Raw genomic sequence first — 19,186 nt, 5'->3', positions numbered from 1 at the left:
GAATCACTCCCAGGAGAGAACGAGGGGGGGGGGGGATAGGGGAAGGAGGAAGTGAGTTAGTGAAAGAACGGATCAAGGGGACTGGAAGGAGAAAGCGAGCGAGGAGGAAGGGAAAGAGAGATGAAGCAAGTGAAGAAGGGAGGAAGGCAGAGGGGGAGGAGAAGAAGGAGCCAACAGTAAAGGAGTGAGGGGAGGGTGCTTCTGGGGAGGAAGGGAGGGCTGAAGGTGTTTGGGGGAGGAAGGGAGGGCTGAAGGTGTGTGGGGGAGGAAGGGAGGGCTGAAGGTTTTTGGGGGAGGAAGGGAGGGCTGAAGGTGTTTGGGGGAGGAAGGGAGGGCTGAAGGTGTGTGGGGGAGGAAGGGAGGGCTGAAGGTGTTTGGGGGAGGAAGGGAGGGCTGAAGGTGTTTGGGGGAGGAAGGGAGGGCTGAAGGTGTGTGGGGGAGGAAGGGAGGGCTGAAGGTGTGTGGGGGAGGAAGGGTGTGGAATCTGGGAGTGCGTCATCCCATAAAAAGGGGGTTTATTGCGCCCCCACCTCGTCTCAAATTACGCTATCGAAGACGACGAGCAGATCAAACATTAACGGCGGCAAGGCGAGTAGTTGGCCTGCTCATTCATTTTTGATGCTGCCATTTGAAGGGAGGCAGAGAGCTAAAGAGAGAGAGCGGAAGAGACGGGAGGGCACAAACAGACGGGGAAGGAGAGGGAGATAGACAGATACATAGATGGGGAAAAGGTGAGAAGAGGAAGGAAAGATAGACAGGGAGAGAGAGATTGAGAAATGCGGAAATGGAGACGGAGACGGAGAGAGAGAGAAATAGTAACATGTAAAGAGGGGGAAAGAGGTAGAGAGAGGTAGAGAGAGGGAGAGAATAAAAGGGAAGGAGAGGGAGAGAGATATACAGTGAAAAATAAAATGGGTGGAGAGAAAGAAAGTGAGAGAGATAGTAAAATGAAAAAAGGAAGACAGAGCTAGAGAGAAAAAATGCTTGAGACCCTGGAAACCGATGAAGAACAGAACCGAAAGAGAGTAACCTAGTTTTCCTCACTGCATTGCTCAGTGCATATGCAGGAGCTTAACAAGTAATGCACACACACAGACACACACACACACACGTCATTTCAAAGCCAGTGGTGCTTTTTCCTCTCTCTCTGAGACACACACACACACACACAAGTTCAATGCTCTCATTATTGATAGAGTTCCTGTGCAGAATGCATAGGCTACGACAAACTAGCCGCACAGATGCGTGAGGGAGTGTGTGAGGGAGCGTGTGAGGGAGTGTGTGCGTGGCGTGTGCACACGGCGGTAAACACATAAACACGCCCATGCGTGTGCGCTACTAACGACTCAGTCCCCAAGAGCTGGCGTGACCCCCATCCCTGTCGACAAGAAACACTGCCTCACCCCTCCTATCTCTCTCCCACCACCCCCTCCCTCCCTCCCTCGTTCCACTCTGCTCTTCACTTTCACTCTTCTTCTTCATCTCAGAGCAGCCACTCGCCCGGCACCTCATTATTTCCCAGGCTGCCAAGCCGCCGCCCCCCCCCCCCTGCCCCCCGATCATCAGAGGAGCAAGGAGAGGGGGAGACGGGGGGGTGGGGTGGAGAGAGGGAGAGTGAGAGAGTGAGACAGAGAGAGAGAGAGAGAGAGAGAGAGGGGGGGGGGGGGTTGAGAGAGCGTTCGATACCCCACTGTGCTTCTTCCCTGATGTGACACCTTAAACATGTTCAGTCACCCAGGGAGAAGACGGAATGATGGTTGCGGGAGGGGAGGAGTGAGAGAGATGCAGGAATGAACTGGCGATGGTACATTTTCCTCAACAGGATGACAGCTTATAGATGGAAAAAGTTAAAGCAGGATGAGAGAGAGAGGAGGAAAGGAGGAGAGAGGGAGTTATAGAACCTACAACTGTGAAGCTCCAAATCTTTCCAGAACCTTCCTAAGATCAGATGTGGCCCCTCCCACTACCCGCTAGCCCCACCCCCCAGACCCAGTTCAGTCAATCCTACACTCATTAGACACTCCGCTTCCCCTCACTTCATAGAGAGACACACACACACACCTTCATTTCCTCTACACACTTTGACAGATACAGAAATATCCAAGACACACACACACACGCACACGCATCTTCTACACAGACAAACATAGACACATACTCCTCTCTATCTATTCATACACACACATCTCTATGTCTACACAAACACACACAAACCCATCTCCTGTGCACACACTCATAGACACAGAAAAACCTCTCTTTACCTCTGCACACATACAAACACACACACCCACACACTGCATGGTCCACATCCATGGATAGACCCCATTGTGCATATGAATGCAGTGATGTTTGCTGTATGCTGCACCAGAACAAACAGGGAGGCTCCGACACTAGCAGAGGACTGGGTTAGCGGACAGTCATCTGACACTGATGATGACATCACAGAGCCAGGGACACACGGAGGCGTGGAGAGAGTGAGAGAGAGAGAGATGATAGTAATGGCTGTTGAAAGTCAGTGTAGTGATTTATTTCATGTTTCGCCATCTTTGGTGATGTTACAGTGCTTTGAGTGCTATGTAGATAAGTTCTCTACTGAATTGAGGATGAGAGAGAATAGGAGGAGATGAAGGGAAGTTAATGGGTAGATGGAGAGAGAAATGTGGAGATCGAATGGAACAGAAGCAGAATTAGATCAGAGAAGCTCTCGTGTTGTGTGGATGACAAACTGTCACATTCCGGGATGAAAAACAAAACTGTGATAGTACTGCTGATGTATTACACATACACACACACACACACACACACGCTCACACACATTCACACACACACACGCTCACACACAATCTCATGTGTCACACTGCCCATCTGTCAAAGCCAACTGGCCTTCAGGCTTCCGGGCTCCCCCCCCCTCTCTCACCAACACTACTATCTCTTTATTTCTCTCTCTATCCCTCTCTCTCTACTTCCTTCTTTCTCTCGCTCTATCCCTATCCTTCTCTCACTCTCTCTCTCTGCCCCCTCCCCTTCCTCTTTTTGAGTCAGAGTTCATGACTGGTTGCTCCGTCAACAGTCAGTTCACATATCCTCTGCATGGCATGCCTGTCCCCTTTCTCACCCTGGCATCAGCCTGGCACCTGCCTCCCTCCCTCCCTCCCTCTCTCCCCGCCTCCCTCCCTCTCTCCCTCCCTCTCTCCCTCCCGCCTCCCTCCCTCCCTCTCTCCATCTCTCCCCGCCTCCCTCCCTCTCTCCCCGCTTCCATCTCTCCCCGCCTCCCTCCTTCTCTCCCCGCCTCCCTCCCTCTCTCCCCGTCTCCCTCCCTCTCCCTCTCTCCCTCTCTCCCTCCCTCTCTCTGCTCTCTGCTCTCTTTAGTGCCCATTTAGTGCTCATCTGGGACACAGTGTGTGCCCGCCCAGCCGCGACCCTCCCATTCACCCTTCGACTGTGTTAATACAGCGTCCTCAAATGGACCGTTTGGAGAGGAACCGTCGTCCCCGTCCCCAGGGCCTCCACTCCAATCTGCCCCACTGTGGAACAGCTTACCCCAGCCCCCCCCCCCTCCCTGCTGCCCCCCCCCTCCCTGCTGCCCCCCCCCCCCCCACACACACACAGTCTACTCTGGTCACCACCCTTCCCCCTCCTCCCCCTCCTCTCATCTGCTCTCCCTCCGTTTGCCCTGGTTGCTCCTTCACCCGGCCGTCTGTCTGCTGCCCCGGGGCTGGAACCAGTCCACACCACCTCCCACCTGGGGCCTTATGTTTACATGCTCACACACACACACACACACAGTATATGCACAGACATGCACGTACACACAAACCACAAACTCAGACAGACACACACACACTGATGCACAATTCCACACACACAGAGACACAGACACAGACACACACACAGACATACGCACAGATACATATACACACAAAGACGCACACACGTACAAGATCTCACAAAACTCTTAAGATAAATCACCACTGCATCGAGAGTGCAGATTCAACCTAGAGAAGACGCACTCCAAGTCAAAGTCTTAAACGTCATAACAGTTTTAGTCAAGGTCGAATTACAGTTAAAGCACAGTAAAGCATTTATGATATGTGATGTATTTAATAGTAGCACTTTAGTGCCTGCCTCCATCCAATGCACTCCCCCCCCCCCCCACCTCTCTCTACCAGCACCCAGGAGGTCCTTGGCTGTGTCCTCTATCCCAGCTCCGAGCTCTCTTTCTGGGCTTGGGCCGAGCCGTCCTCTGCTTCTCTTGCCTGGTGCTCCCTGTGGAGGCTGAGTGGTGTGTGTGTGTGTTTGTGGTGTGTGTGTGTGTGTGTTTGTGGTGTGTGTGTGTGCATGAGCGGCTCAGGCTGTCGTTGCGGCAGGGATGAGTGCCGCCGTTGGTCCCCTTGATTTATGGGTGCGGTTGGCTTACGCCGTCACCTATCCTCATCTCTCATTGGCCACCAGGGAGACAGGCGCCAGGGTAGTGCAATCAGAGCGCAACGGTTAGGATGTGTGTGTGTGTGTGTGTGAGTGTGAGATGCATTGCAGAGCTTGTGAATGTGTCCAGACAAACCAGGCAGACGTACACATCAGTCGTATCGGTGTGTGTTGGTGTGCGCAACACTGTGTGTGCGCGCTCAAGTGTGTGTGTGTGTGGGTGTCCATGGCGACGTGTGCGTGCGCTCCTGTGTGTGAGCTAGGCATAGCTGTCAGCCGGTGATTAATCTAGCAGTGTCTGTCTAATTGCTGCCCTTGCCCCTTCATGTTCCTGGGTGCTGGAGCAGACGCGCTGACCCTCACAGGAAACCAAGCGCCCACGCAAATTAAAACCCCTGTAAATATTTGCTTTTAACTCTTACAGGGGAATTGTTTCCAATTTAGCGCTCCGGTGGTCCACTACCTCTAAGATCCCTTCCCACCCCTCCTCTCAGAGTGTGTGTGCTTGTGTGTCTTCCCACGCTGTCAACTCATTCACCAACCCCCATCCTCTTCCCACGCATTTCGAGTCTGTCCATCTCTCTCTCCCTCTCATCTCTCTCCCTCTCTCCCTCTCATCTCTCTCCTTACTCCCTCTCTTCCCCTCTCCCTCGTCTCCCTCCCTCTCTCCCTACTCTTCCTCTCTCTCTGCTTCCTTCCTTGCTCTCTCTCTCCCTCCTCCCTATCTTCCTGTCACCCTCTCTCTCTCTCCCTCTCTCTCATCTCTTCTCAGCTGTTCACGCTGAGCAGTCTTTCTAACTGTGTGTGAATGAGACACCAGACCATTGAATGGACTCAGTGGGAATCAGCAGTCAGCTAACATGACAGTAAATAGATGAAGACTTTAGTTGAAGACAGGAGGGAAAACAGTCCAGACCAGACCGGACCAGACCAGATGGCATTAAGAAAGAGGACTGCGAGAAAGCAATCATATCCATTTCTTTCTTTCTCTCTCTCTCTGTCTCTCTCTCTTTCTCTCTCTCTCTCTGTCTCTCTCTGTTTCTCGTCCTCTCTGTCTCTCTCTCTTTCTCGTCCTCTCTGTCTCTCTCTCTTTCTCGTCCTCTCCCTTCTTCTCCTCCCCCTGTCCGCATCTTCCTTCGCTCAGCTCTCTGGTGAACCCATGGTCAACGCCCCCCCTCCCTCTGTGCACTCAGCGAGATGGAGGGATGGAAACGGAGGGATAGAGGAGTGACAGAAGGGCTATGAACGGGCGTTGACCCGCCCCCCCTCGCCCGCTCTCCATCCCCTGAGCTGTCCGACCCCTGTCACTGTGACGACGGTCGCCGAGACTCCCAGAATATTGAGCGGGCCGTTGGGCGTGCAAGCTCTCTAAAGGGAGGGGTCAAGATGGCAACCTGCCTGAGAGACTGATAGGCCCATCCCACCGTCCAATCACCATCGCCAAAGCTCCGAAATCAAACCTCATTCATCATCTCAACAAAACAGACACACACATACACACTGAGGCACATGTAGACAGACTCACGCACACACACGCGGAAACATTTCAGCTTTGTGCACACTGTCACACACCTTTGATTCATAATTACTGTTTGGAATTAAGACAAATGAGCTCTGATGATTCATAGTCTAGGGTTAGAAGTATGAAAGGACGATGATGAGTGTGTGTCTGTGTGTGTCCGTGTGTGTGTATGTGTGTGTGATGCACTATTTTTCCACCAAGGAAGTTATACAGCTCCCTCAATGATTAAAACATCTTCCATTTCATCTGGAGGCTATAAGACATTTACACGGGCGCACACACACTATACACTATATACTATATATACAGGGGTTGCATCATTCTGGGGTAGAATAAAATGGAACATTTTCTATTCTATTGAACTTTCAGTGTCCTCTTAGACAAACTTGGTAGAGGGCCTTGAGAGAACAAAGAAAGAGAAAGAGAGAAAGAGAAAGAGAGAGGGAGAGGGAGAAGGAGAGGGAGAGGGAGAGGGAGGGAGGGAGGGAGGGAGGGAGGGAGGGAGGGAGGGAGGGAGGGAGGGAGGGAGGGAGGGAGGGAGGGAGGGAGGGAGGGAGGGAGGGAGGGAGGGAGAGAAGGAGGGAGAGAAGGAGGGAGAAGGAGGGAGAGAAGGAGGGAGAGAAGGAGGGAGAGAGTAAGGAAGTGGCCGAAATTCTCAAAGAAAGAGAGACGTACAAAAGACGGAGGGGTAGGGAGAGAGTGGAAGTTTTCTTGAGAGCCGAGCAGAGAAATGGCAGAGAGATGACAGAGAGACAGAGAGATGGCAGAGAGATGACAGAGAGACAGAGAGATGGCAAAGAGACAGAGAGATGACAGAGAGAGTAGAGAGATGGCAGAGAGACAGAGAGATGACAGAGAGATGACAGAGAGATGGCAGAGAGACAGAGAGATGGCAGAGAGACAGAGAGATGGCAGAGAGACAGAGAGACAGAGAGACAGAGAGATGACAGAGAGAGTAGAGAGATGGCAGAGAGACAGAGAGATGACAGAGAGACGACAGAGAGATGGCAGAGAGATGGCAGAGAGATGACAGAGAGATGACAGATAAATGGCAGAGAGACAGAGAGATGACAGAGAGATGACAGAGAGACAGAGAGATGACAGAGAGATGACAGAGAGATGACAGAGAGATGACAGAGAGATGGCAGAGAGATGGCAGAGAGATGGCAGAGAGATGGCAGAGAGATGACAGAGAGATGGCAGAGAGATGGCAGAGAGATGGCAGAGAGATGGCAGAGAGATGGCAGAGAGATGGCAGAGAGATGACAGAGAGATGGCAGAGAGATGACAGAGATGGCAGAGAGACAGAGAGATGCTTTTACAAGCTTTTCCTCTCACCAAGGGGCCTGGCGACACAGTGCCAGTAGGCTACTTCTGTTTCCCACTCTCCCCCCTGGACTCCAAAATACTATCGCAATGTTCCCTCCTGCATGAATCATGTATTGAATGTGTGTGATTATATATTCTAGTCTGACCTACCTAACAATACCAAGGCACACTGTGTCTACACCCGCTATTTGTGCAATCTTTAAATACAGTTGTTTGGTTCTCCTAGTCCTCTCTCTCTCTCTCTCTTTCTCTCTCTCTCTCTCTCTCTCTCTCTCTCTCTCTCTTTCTCTTCTTTCTGTCTTCTCCATTCATCACTCCACCCCACCCCCCCCCCTCCTCCTCCTAGTAGCACTGGACCAATGAGAGCCCTGTAATTGAACCAATTACCCAATTAAAGCCTCAGATGCCCCTCCCTGCCCAGACAACCTGGAGGTCCCCCAAAGCAGCCTCACCCCTGCCAGGGCCCTGTCAGCCAAAGCCTCCCCCGGGATGGTCTCCTGGGCTGGGCCGTGGCGAGCCAGCTGAGTCCCTGGCTCCGGGCCTGGTCTCCCTGGCTCATGAGGAGACTGGTAGACCTGAGTCTGGTGTCTCCTAGTCCCAGATTAGCTCTCCCTCTTTCTGTCTTTCTCTCCTCCTCATCGTCTTCTTCTTTGTCTTCGTCTTTGCCATCGTCATCTCTCTCTCTCTTTCTCAGTCTCTCTTTTTCTCACACACGCACTAATCATGTCCTGTACTCCTCTGTGTTCTGAAGTGTTAGTTTAATGGCGGCGGTGCGCAGAAGAGGTGTGTGTGTGTGTGTGTGTGTGTGTGTGTCTATGGTTCTCTCTGCAGGCCAGCCCCTGCTACACCCTTGGTGGCTTAATTAGAGAGCAGCTTCTGGTGCTCACAGTCTTGGAGAAAACTGAACTGACACACACACATACATACATACACACACTCCCTCACAACCACAATACAGTAATCCTAACCTGCTTACACACACTCCCACGCACACACTGACATGGACTCACTCGTTTATCTCCGGAGATGAACCGTCAGTAGGAGAGAAGAGAGAGGATGTAAAGGGTAAAGAGCTGTATGGAAACAAAGAGCGACCTAATGAGGTTGGCTGCAGCATACAGTAGAGGCGACATGTTGGAGCTGGTATATGCTGAAACACGTTCCAACCACACACACACTGTTTTTTTCATGAGAGCAGTAGGTTCTTATTTATGACGTGTAGCCTCTCACTCCATTTAATTCAATTCCAAAAAAAGTGTATTCATCCCCCAGGGCTCATTTAAAAACCTCCAATCATCTGTTTGAGGCACAGAGGATTTTTTACATCGACAATTCCCCTTCCTCGTTAGTTCCGACCAATCAGTGTTAAGGGGGTTCCTGTTGGCCTATCAGATTCCACAGCCTAATTACTGGCGTTAGTACCTCTCCGGCTCCTCTTGTCTCAAATTCAAACAACTTTATTGGCAAGGCGGTAAAGAAGAAGCCTAAAAGAAAGGCGGATCAGCCAAAGCAATAATACAGTTAACGATGACATTAAAAGGAACTATTATGGGATGGCGTCAGTGCAATAACAGAGGAGAGAGTGGAGAGAGTGTTCTTCCTCTCTATATCAACTCTACCTCATTAGCATATAGCTAATGAGGATGATGGGACAATCAGGGATGGGGGGTTTTTTACGGCGTACACGCTGTTCAGAGTCAAGTACTGCATTGTAATACATATGGCCGGATACTTTGTACTAGGCATACTGTCATACCGTAGTAGTAGGACTGCAATACTGCTGCACAATAATACTCTTGCCTGTATCTCTGTCTACTGGGTCTGTCTCTGACACCTACGACATGTATTGTGTGTGTGCGCGTGTGTGCATGTGTGCGCGCGCGCATGTGAGTGTGTATGGATGTGTACTGTGCACGCCTTCAAACTCAAGAGTGATGCATTTGCGTGTGATTTGAACGAGTGTGTGAGAGAGTCTGAGCGTGTGTGTTAGAAAGTGTTTTAGAGAGTGCATGAGAGTGAGTGTGTGTGTTTGTGGAAATGACTGTGGTCCAATAGATTAATTGTGTGTGTGTGTGTGTGAGTGTGTGTGAGTGCTGGCCCGAGTGTGCAGTGGAGTGTGTTGTATCCGGAGCAGTGTGTGTGTTCTCCAGTGTGTATGGTAAGCAGCTTACCAAGACACACTGTTGACCTCAGGGCCTGTGTGGGCTGTGAAAGGCCTGTCCCCTGATCCTGGATCGGGTCCACCACACACACACACACACACACACACACACAAACTCCCAGCCGCTAACGGTTTAGTCTAACACCACAGTTTATAGAAAATGAAGACTTAAATCATATTGAGACATCATGGCTGCCTGTCAGGTCATGAGTGGTCATGGAGGGATTCAGGACCCGACAGGCTGAATAGTGTGGAGGAAATTAGTCCTGTTTGGAGCCTCAACTTCCCCTCCCTGGTGACTGGAGATGGCAGGTTACTGTGATGAAGGGGTTTGGTGTGTGGGTGTGTGGGTGGGTGGGTGTGTGGGTGGGTGAGAAAGTGTGAGCGTGTGTGTTAGAAGGTGTTATAGAGAGTGTGTGTGTGTGAGTGTGTTGTGGATTACGAGGCGGAGCAGATACGATGTCACCTGTGTGTAAATGATTTGTGTTTTGACACTTATGACAGTGTTGAAGCAGTCTGACAGCCGCAGCACAGTGGTGTGGAGCTGTATTAAACAGAACAGCAACTAGTTGACTTCTTATCAACAGTCATATTTCTAAGGATAACTATTAAATTCACGTGTTTTGATCTGCTCAATTAGTTTTATACTGCTTTTGTATTAGGGTGTGTTAGTACAGTGTGTAATGGTGTCAATTCAGATGAATTAACTTGTGTATTAATAACTGATTAATATGACCTCCTTTCACCTCTTCTTCAGGGTCGATTTGCGGCCTCTAAGTTGACCGTTGACCGTGACCGTGTCGAACCAGCCGACCGAATGAGGACCGCCCAGGAGGATGGAACGTAACAGAGGAGCTGGCTGGAAACCCTTCTGGACCGCGACCACACCCCGCCGACACTGACCTCGCCCTGTCCCAGGATACACGCCTTCCCCCCCCCCCCCTCCTCTCCCGAAACCGCCCACCTGCTCCTCCCCTACTCCTTCGCCCATCCCCCCGCCTCACTTCCCAAGGCCCTCCTGTCTCACACTTCCTCCGCCGCCCCCCCTCCCACCCACCTTCTCCTGTCCTGCTGCTCCTCGTTCCAGCACAACCCCCCTGCCCCCCCCCCCCGCCCCCCACCCGCCCAGCAGGTCCCAGGTATAAGGGGCCCCATGTTTTCGGAGAAGTTGCCTTCCTCTACGTTCTCCAGTTAGGGTGCGGTTCCACAGAGGACCTCTCCTCCTGCTGCTTCCTCCCTGAACGCTGCCTCCCATTGGAGGACTCGAGACGGACAAGTCACAGTTCAGCCAATCAGAGGACTCGTCATGCACTTCCTCCCGATTCCCGTCTCTAAACGAGGAGGGCGGGGCCGGCCGTCCGCCGACACTTGCCTGGTGTGGCTGCTGGGCCTGGCGCTCCGCCTCTCGCTCTCCTCCTGCCAGAAAATCGACCAATCCAAACACCCCATGGTGACCACCAACTACGGCAAGCTGCGTGGGATCAAGAAGGACCTGAACAACGAGATCCTGGGCCCGGTGGAGCAGTACCTGGGCGTTCCCTACGCCACCCCGCCCATCGGCGACCGGCGCTTCCAGCCCCCCGAGGCCCCCGGCTCGTGGCAGGACGTGCGCAACGCCACGCAGTTTGCCCCCGTGTGCCCCCAGAACGTGCAGGGCGTGCTGCCCGAGATCATGCTGCCCGTGTGGTTCACAGACAACCTGGATGTGGCGGCGGGTTACGTGCAGAACCAGAGCGAAGACTGCCTCTACCTCAACGTCTACGTGCCCACCGAGGATGGTGAGTCGGGTTGTTTGGGGAGGGGTGGGGGGTGGGTCGTTTCTTCAGACGTGTTTTTTTTTGTCCGTCTGGTCCGTAGGGCTTTAGGCGAGGAGAGGCGAGAGAGTCGAGGGGACAAAAGAATTTACCGGAAGGAAGGTCTCTTCGACAAGACGGCGTCCTCTCCCCTCCCTCCCCCCTCTCCCCGCGCGCCTCATCGTTCAAATCTTTTTTTGTTTTTCTGTTTTCGAATACATAAAAAGGTCTCCGTCTTTTACCACATGGGGATTTTATACAAATCATATTCAATGGTTTTGAGATGATTTGGGGTTGGTATTTCAAACTTGTTTTTGTCTTTTTAATCACAAACTGACCCTTCCAAAAAAAATACAATGACAAGGTCTTTCTCTTTTTCTAACAGCTTTTGAGGTACTCTTCATCACTGTCTCCCTCACTGCCTCCTTCTGAGGCTTACTGAGAACAAAATGTGTTTTTTTTTTCTCAAAGTGCAGAAACTGTGTGTGTAATGGCTGTGGGTGTTCTCTGGGAAGGGCTAGTTTGGTCAACAGGAACACAAAATAGCACTAACAAACTAGCAGTTTCCCACTGGAGTGTGTGTGTGTGTTTGTGTGTGTGTGTGCGTGTGAGTGAAACACCGTTTCACTAGGTCACTGACAAGTCCAGAGTGAAATGGTGTGTTCCAGTTCATAAGGCAACACTGTCTCTCTCCTCCCAAACACACACACACACACACGTTTTGCTACCTGATCCCTACTCAATCACTCAACATCCAGCCAAACGTTCGGTGGTATTTGAAAATCTACACGTGACCTCACTCCTTTCAACTCTGACTTGTTTTTTTCTCAGTCATGTTACACTCTCTTTCACACACACAGACACAGATACTCCCGTAAATGTCAGGGCCTTCCAGAATACAGAACATGAGTGAGTTGTGGCTGATGACACGTGGTTATTGAGCGATATGCAGCAGAACGATGAGAGGTTAACCTTCAACCTCCACAGACAATGTTGCACCACAACAACTCCTCCGCGATGACTTCTCAACGCGTGTGCCTGTGTGCGTGTCCAGTGAAGCCTCGGGCAACGGGTAGCTGCCAGTGTAGCTCCATCTTCCTCCTGTTCCTCCTCATCCTCTTTCTCCACTCGGTCCATCTTCTATATTCCCAGCCAGCTCCTGGAGAGGAGGGGAGGGGAGAGGGGCACTAGGCACAAGATCAATGACCACTCATCAGTCTCTGTCTGCGGGGACAATCAGCACACGCAACAAACACACGTGTGTGCGCACACACGCACAGACACACAGAAGCTACACAGACTCTTTCTCATACCCAGCCTGGCTCTCTCAAAACCAGGTCCTAGCAACCAGACAGCTGGCTAGGTCTCTCCTCCGTTTAGTGCTTTATCTGTCCTCAAAGCATCTTTTCTTTCTGTTTCCCTCCTCCCTTTGTCTCCCTCTGCTCTGCCCCAGTTGGATCCACACCCCGTTTGTACTTACTGTTCTATATTAAATATGTATGTGTGTGTGTGCGTGCGTGCATATTCTGTTTATCTGACCCCCCCCACACACACACACACGTCTGCGACTGGAACCTCCAGAGATGACCCTTCCCGATCTTTACCCTCACCTGCTCGATACCTAAATCCACCCTCCCCTCATTCCCTTTTCATTGCTCCCGGCTGTGCACAATCTCCACACCCCTCAGCCGTAGAAGGAGAGAACATCTCCTCGATCGCCTTTTTAGGAACGTTCCACTTCTAAATGGAGAACTGGAGTTCACAACACATGAGGATAGGCCAATGGAATGAATCTAGGACACAAGCATGTGTTTTCCTGCATTAGTTAAACAAATGAGACCCAGAGGTTTTTGTGGAATATTTTTATTCCTTGTTTGTTTTGTTTTTTAAAGGAGCCGTCCTGCTGTTTTCACGCTCCTCTTCCCCCTCTCCACACTCCAGGGGAGGCACTGTCAGCCTTTAAGACCCTGGGGGAGCTGTAGCACCGGGGGCGCTCACACAAACATCCCCCCACACACACACACACACACGCACAGTATACACACACACTCATTCACACTCACCCACAGATTTCCACACATATACACACAGAGACACACACCCACGCGCCGCTAGATATAGGGGGAGGGACTGTGTTCCTAGCAACGGTTCCCCACGGGGACCGCCATCCCATAAATCACAGGATGAGGCCTTCGTCCTCGGGTCCTGCAGAGTCATCCCAGAGCGATCGATCAACGAGGCTCAGACACGCCACCGCCACCGCTTGTCCGTGATAGGCCAGAAGACTACAGACGCCCTTCCGCCCAGCCACGGCCTATGATAATCCCATAATGACAGACTTCTAATCACTCCGCCCCTTGTTGCGTCTCTAAAAATGACAGTCATGTTATCGTATTGGTCTTGTGTAGAGTTTCTACATGGAACTATGCTGTGATTATGACTGGGAGCTTAGAATGTTAGTAAAACTCTTGGTAATGGTGAAATTCTTTAGAGGAACCAGGAACTACATGACCCATGACCCTGACGCTGATGCAACCTGGTCAAAATGAGTCCTCTGATGTGTTCACCTCCTGTAGCTGTGGGAGTCATGGGAAAATGGACTTCTAGCAATTCTCCCAAGTCCAGCAAATAATCACACACCCAGAAACAGATTGATAAAGCCTCCCTCCCTCCGACTCCTTCTCCATCCTGCAGTCTTTCATTTTCTGGGGAGGAAGTCACAGAAGGGTCGGGCGCCGTTGGGACGCCATCTAAACGCTCAGGCAGAGCGGAGATGAATCAAATAAATAAACAAATAAACAGGTAAACAAATACACAAAGGAAATAAATAAAGAACAGCGAGGCACTGCGGAGGAAGTAGAGTATGATATGGATTGCCTTTGAAGAAGGAACCAACCTTGTTCATTCCCTCTGACTCTTTCTTCTTTCCTTCTCTCGCTTTGCTCCTTCCATCTCTCCTTCTCCTCATCATATCAGTCTCGCTTGATATCCTCGGAAAGAGAGCGAGGGAAAGTATAAACGAAAACATCGGAAAACTGAAGAAGTAGATCACAATCTTTCCTGGAGGGGGGGTGAATAAGAGCTTCTAAGACGAAGGTCGTTTTGTATAGGGCTTTGGTAATTAGCATGGAAACCAGTGTTATAACTAATACCCAAACACGCACACAGACTTTACCTTTGAAGTGAGCAGCTTGACGAAGGTACAGCCGAGGATTGAAGGATCTGCAGAGCAGGAAGAGATGGAGAACGAGGGATGAAGTGAAGGAGGAGACCTTGAGTTAGATGAGAAGCCGTGGCTCTGGGGAGCAGGTGTTCTAGCGGAGATGGAAGGAGGGATGGCACGGAGGAGAGATGGAAGGAGGGATGGCGCGGAGGAGAGATGGAAGGAGGGATGGCGCCGAGGAGAGATGGAAGGAGGGATGGCGCGGAGGAGAGATGGAAGGAGGGATGACGCCGAGGATGGAGAGGAGGAAGAGATGAAGATGTGCCGGGTGGAAGCACGTACTCGTGTCTCCCGGAATGGAAGAGGGGTGGAGAGAGAGGGAGGGAGGATAGGGAGGGAGGAAGGCGCCTTGTATCAAAAATGTGAGGTGAGAGTCATGGGGGGGGGGGGGGGGGGTGGTGGAGAGGGTACAGCAACTCTGTCGTCCTGGCAACCCTCCAGCTTCTCCTGTATTTGCTGTCAGCGCCGCGCGTCAAAGACAGCATCCATTTGCCTACCCACTAGACTCTGAATGAGGGAATTAGCAAGAGCTCCGTTCCAGCTATTTATAGCTCCTCAGCCATAGAGAGAGGGAGTGTGTGGAGAGGAGAGAGAGCATTGATGCATTTGTGGGCGGGTGGGAGTTAGCACTGTCTGATGGGGTGTGTGTGTGTGTGTGTGTGTTTCCTTGCATGTGCGTGTGCATCTCACAACCCCGACATGTTGCATGTTCGTCTTGGTCGCCTGGGCCTCAACTCAATTCTCACTTTATCTCTCTCTCTCTCTCTCTTTCTCCCTCTCTATTTCTCTATTCAGCTGTCTGCTCTTTTCCGTCACGCTTTGCCACCCCCCCCCCCCCCCCCTCGTCCTCACCAGAACGTCTACATCTCTCTCATCCGTTCATCCACCGCCCCCCATCCCCCCTCCCTAAACGAAACATCCATCCAACCTTATGTCACGGATTGGCAGCAACAAAAATGAGCTCACACAAACATTTCCATTCAACATGTGGCCGTCCACAGCATTTAAAGCATCTCTCTGAACCTGGAATGAAAGGGGTTTGTGCCGTGTGCACGCTTTCCCAGGGTCGTTTTATAGTAGTCTCTCTACGGGAAGTCACACTGTTATTCCTCCAGCTGGGGTTCATCTGCTGGGCCTACACAATCATACCACTACATTACGTGAACAACCCACTGCTTCAAAGACGGAATATTTATTTGATAAGTACCGAAGGATTGCCTTATTGTTAAAAGGTGTTATTGATGCAAAATGTAAAAGGGCTATGCCCTGTTGGCTGTTTGAAGTGAGACCGATGTGCAATGTCCCCATGGTAAGGCATCTTATCCTTTCTACCTTAAGCCCAGGGTTAGTTCACTCGCTGTTTGACGCACACACCATCGCACACGGCTCATGCTTCTGCATTTCCGCCTTCATCTTTGACTGCTTCTTCCTCCTCTCTCTCTCTCTCTCTCTCTCTCCCTTTGTTTACTCCCTGCCTCTCCTCCTCTTTCTTTCTCCTTTCCCTCCTTCCATCCCTCTCTCTTTCTGTCTTCCCTGCTCTCTCTCTCTGTCTCTCTCTCTCTCTCTCTCTCTCTCTCTCTCTCTCTCTCTCTCTCTCTCTCTCTCTCTCTCTCCCTTTGTTTACTCCCTGCCTCTCCTCCTCTTTCTTTCTCCTTTCCCTCCATCCCTCTCTCTTTCTGTCTTCCCTGCCTCTCTCTCTGTCTCTCTCTGTCTCTCTCTGTCTCTCTCTCTGTCTGTCTCTCTCTCTGTCTGTCTCTCTGTCTGTCTCTCTCTCTCTCTCTCTCTCTCTCTCTCTCTCTCTCTCTCTCTCTCTCTCTTTCTCTCTCTCCTCTCCCTCTGTGCCGCAGCTCAAAGGGCCATCTCTTCACAGCTCGCTGTAGCTGGGGTGGCTTGTGGATGTGAATGCAGAGCAGCTTTGACGCACACACGCACTCACACACACACATACACACACACACAGCCCCACTTGCCAAGCTCTGCTCCCTCACAGTGCCTCCCAGGGTTTAGAGAGGAAGGGCATGCACAGACACTGAGAAAGAGAAGGGAGGGGTGGGGGACAGGGGAAGGGAAGGGAGAGGGGGGGGTAGGAGGAAGAAAAAAGAAACGGAGAAATAAAAGATGAAGAGATAGATGAAGAGGCAGGGGTTACTGGGAGGCAAAGCCACGACGGGGGGGTGGGGGGGATTGCGTGGAAGCGCGTGCCTGCGTTAAAGCCTCCTGGGTTATTGACCCTATGGCGCTACACGACCAAGGCTATGGAACTAATGACCATGTGATGTTAATCAATAGGAGTGTGGATCGCCCAGATGAACTGGTGACGGCCACACAGGGCTGGTTCTCTGGCTCGTACGCACGCAGAATCACAAGTGCACACGCATGCGGAGGCAGAGACACGGGGAAGAGAGGGATGGGGGCAAGTAGAAGACCAGGAGAGAGTAAGAGAGAGTGAGAGAAAGAGAGAGAGGGAGAGAACTTAAGAATTTGTTTTAATGCGACTTCACCGCACTTCCAGTTGTTGTGTCCCCTCCCCTCTTCTTCCAATCGGCAAACCTCCCTTCCACAAAGAGAGGTTTTCTAATCAACAATCCCCCTACTGCCCCCCCCCTCCCCCCTAGCCCCTGCTCCCCCTACACCAAAACTACTAAAGAGATAAGAGGGGGGCTCGAACATTCTAAATTCTAATCCCTCAGATTAGACCATGCTCTCGATGGGTACTAACTGGATTAGAGCATCACCTCCAGGGGACAGAGGTGAAATATTGTCCAGATATTCTAGCAGTGAAGCATCCAGGTCTGTCGCCACGGAGAACGCGGAATTACTCACACACACACTCACTCTCACGGCACAGTCACTGACACAAACACACACGAGGCGTGGATTAACCGAGGTATGACAGCATCCGTGTACTGTACTCATACATACACACACTCACACAGACCCACACTAACACACACACACACACGTACTGGGACATAAAGACAAACTTCCACACACACACTCACTCACACAGACCCACACTAACACACACACACACACACACACACACACACACATACACACACACACTGGGACACAAACACACACTTACACACACACACACACAAATAGGCAAATAGGGGAGTGCACACACATGTATACTGTACACACACACACACACACACACACAAAAAAAATGTGGATGAACAGACAGTGGCTGTGGTGTCTGTGCGTGTGGTTGCATGCGGAGAAAATGGCTTTAACCTTCATGCCTTCCTACACGTCACCGCTCTGTAAATGTCATCCCACCTGGCTCCCTGCCTTGTCTCTCTTTTGATTTCTCTCTCCATCTCTCTCTCTCTCTCTCTCTCTCTCTCTCTCTCTCTCTCTCTCTCTCTCTCTCTCTCTCTCTCTCTCTCTCTCTCTCGCTCTCTTTCTCTGGCTCTTCCTCTTTCTATTTCTCTCTATTTGTCTCTGGCTCTCTGTCTTTCTCTCTCTCTGTGTAACTCTATCCCTTTCTCTGTTCTGTATCGTCTGTCTCATTCTCGTTGCTACCTCTCTCTCTCTCTTTCCTATCTCGCTGTATTTGTTCAAACACGTTCTACACTCTTTTCCTTTCCACCCTCCCTCTCTCCTCTCCTCCTCTCACTCAGTTCCTGCTGCAGAAACACCTCTTTTACACCACTCCCGTGTATTCTGTTATAAATATCTTTATTTTTCACACCTGGTTTGCTTTGTTGCAAACTCTCGGTGTCTTTCCCCATACCCCATCTTCTCACCTAGTTCCACACTCCCTTCATCTCAACTCCTATATACTACAGACTCTCCCAAACAATACCTCATTATAGAGAACAATCTCTCTCCTGTCTCTTTCTTTCTCTCTCTCTCTCTCTTACACACACACACACACACACACACACAGTCCCTTTCTTTTCAAACACACCTCGTGTTCTGAATCCCACTCTACATCTCACTTTCCACTCCTTCTCCCCCGTTCTCTCTCCACAAACCCATCTGTCTCCTCCTCTCCTTTTTGTCTCTTATTTTCTCTCTCTCCCTCCCTCCCTCCCTCTCTCTCTCTCTCCCTCTCTCTCTTTCTCTCAGAGGGGGAGGCTCCAATATTGCTCTGCTCTTCAGACTGAACACGAATAAACTGAGAGAGAGAGAGAGAGAGAGAGAGAGAGGGCAGTGCTGTACATTAAAAGAAGGGGAAGGGATTTATCAACAGACCAAGTCAACAGAGGTACAATAACAAATGACGGATAAATGATGCTTCCAGAGTCGTATCCCAGGATGGAAGGATGGATGCAGAAGGCGAGGAGGAAGGTTGTTTGATGCTGTCCTGTTATTAGTTAGTGTCACCATAAATAGTGAATAGGAACCAAGATGGCATCCCTCTGGAACAGATTGTCCACCCTCTGTCCTCCCTGCTCTACCTCTCTCTCTATGTATACCTCTCTCTTTCTCTCTCTCTCTTTCTCTCTCTCTCTTTCCTCTTTCTTTCTCTCTCTTTCTTTTTGTCTCCCTTTCCCTCTCTCTTTCTCTCGCTTTTTCTCTCCACCTTTCTCCTTCCCTCCCCTTCCCTCTTTCTCTCGATCTCCTTCCCCCCTCTCCTTTCCTCTCCCTCTCCTCCGCACACCACACACACACACACACACACACACCAGACACACACAGGTGCCATCTGCTTACGAGGCCAGCAACACAGACTGAGCGGATGGCTCAGAGGGAGGTGGAGGGGGGGGGGGGGGGGGGTG

The 19,186-nt window shown here is 51.1% G+C and overlaps 1 protein-coding gene across 1 annotated transcript in view; it reads left to right on the top strand.

Annotated features, from left to right (window-relative positions):
* The first annotated feature begins 10,651 nt into the window (after positions 1 to 10,651).
* nlgn2a (neuroligin 2a) overlaps positions 10,652 to 19,186 on the top strand; it is a 61,734-nt gene continuing 53,199 nt past the window's right edge. Inside the window, exon 1 of the mRNA XM_084691427.1 lies at positions 10,652 to 11,215. Within this exon, the coding sequence (XP_084547553.1) occupies positions 10,744 to 11,215 (472 nt within the window). The 5' untranslated portion in view covers positions 10,652 to 10,743. The remainder of the gene's footprint in view (positions 11,216 to 19,186) is intronic.

This window comes from Hypomesus nipponensis, chromosome 25 (assembly GCF_054491055.1).
Source record: "Hypomesus nipponensis isolate SF chromosome 25, ASM5449105v1, whole genome shotgun sequence".
Taxonomy (NCBI): domain Eukaryota; kingdom Metazoa; phylum Chordata; class Actinopteri; order Osmeriformes; family Osmeridae; genus Hypomesus; species Hypomesus nipponensis.
This window is presented reverse-complemented; position numbering and strand designations above follow the sequence as displayed.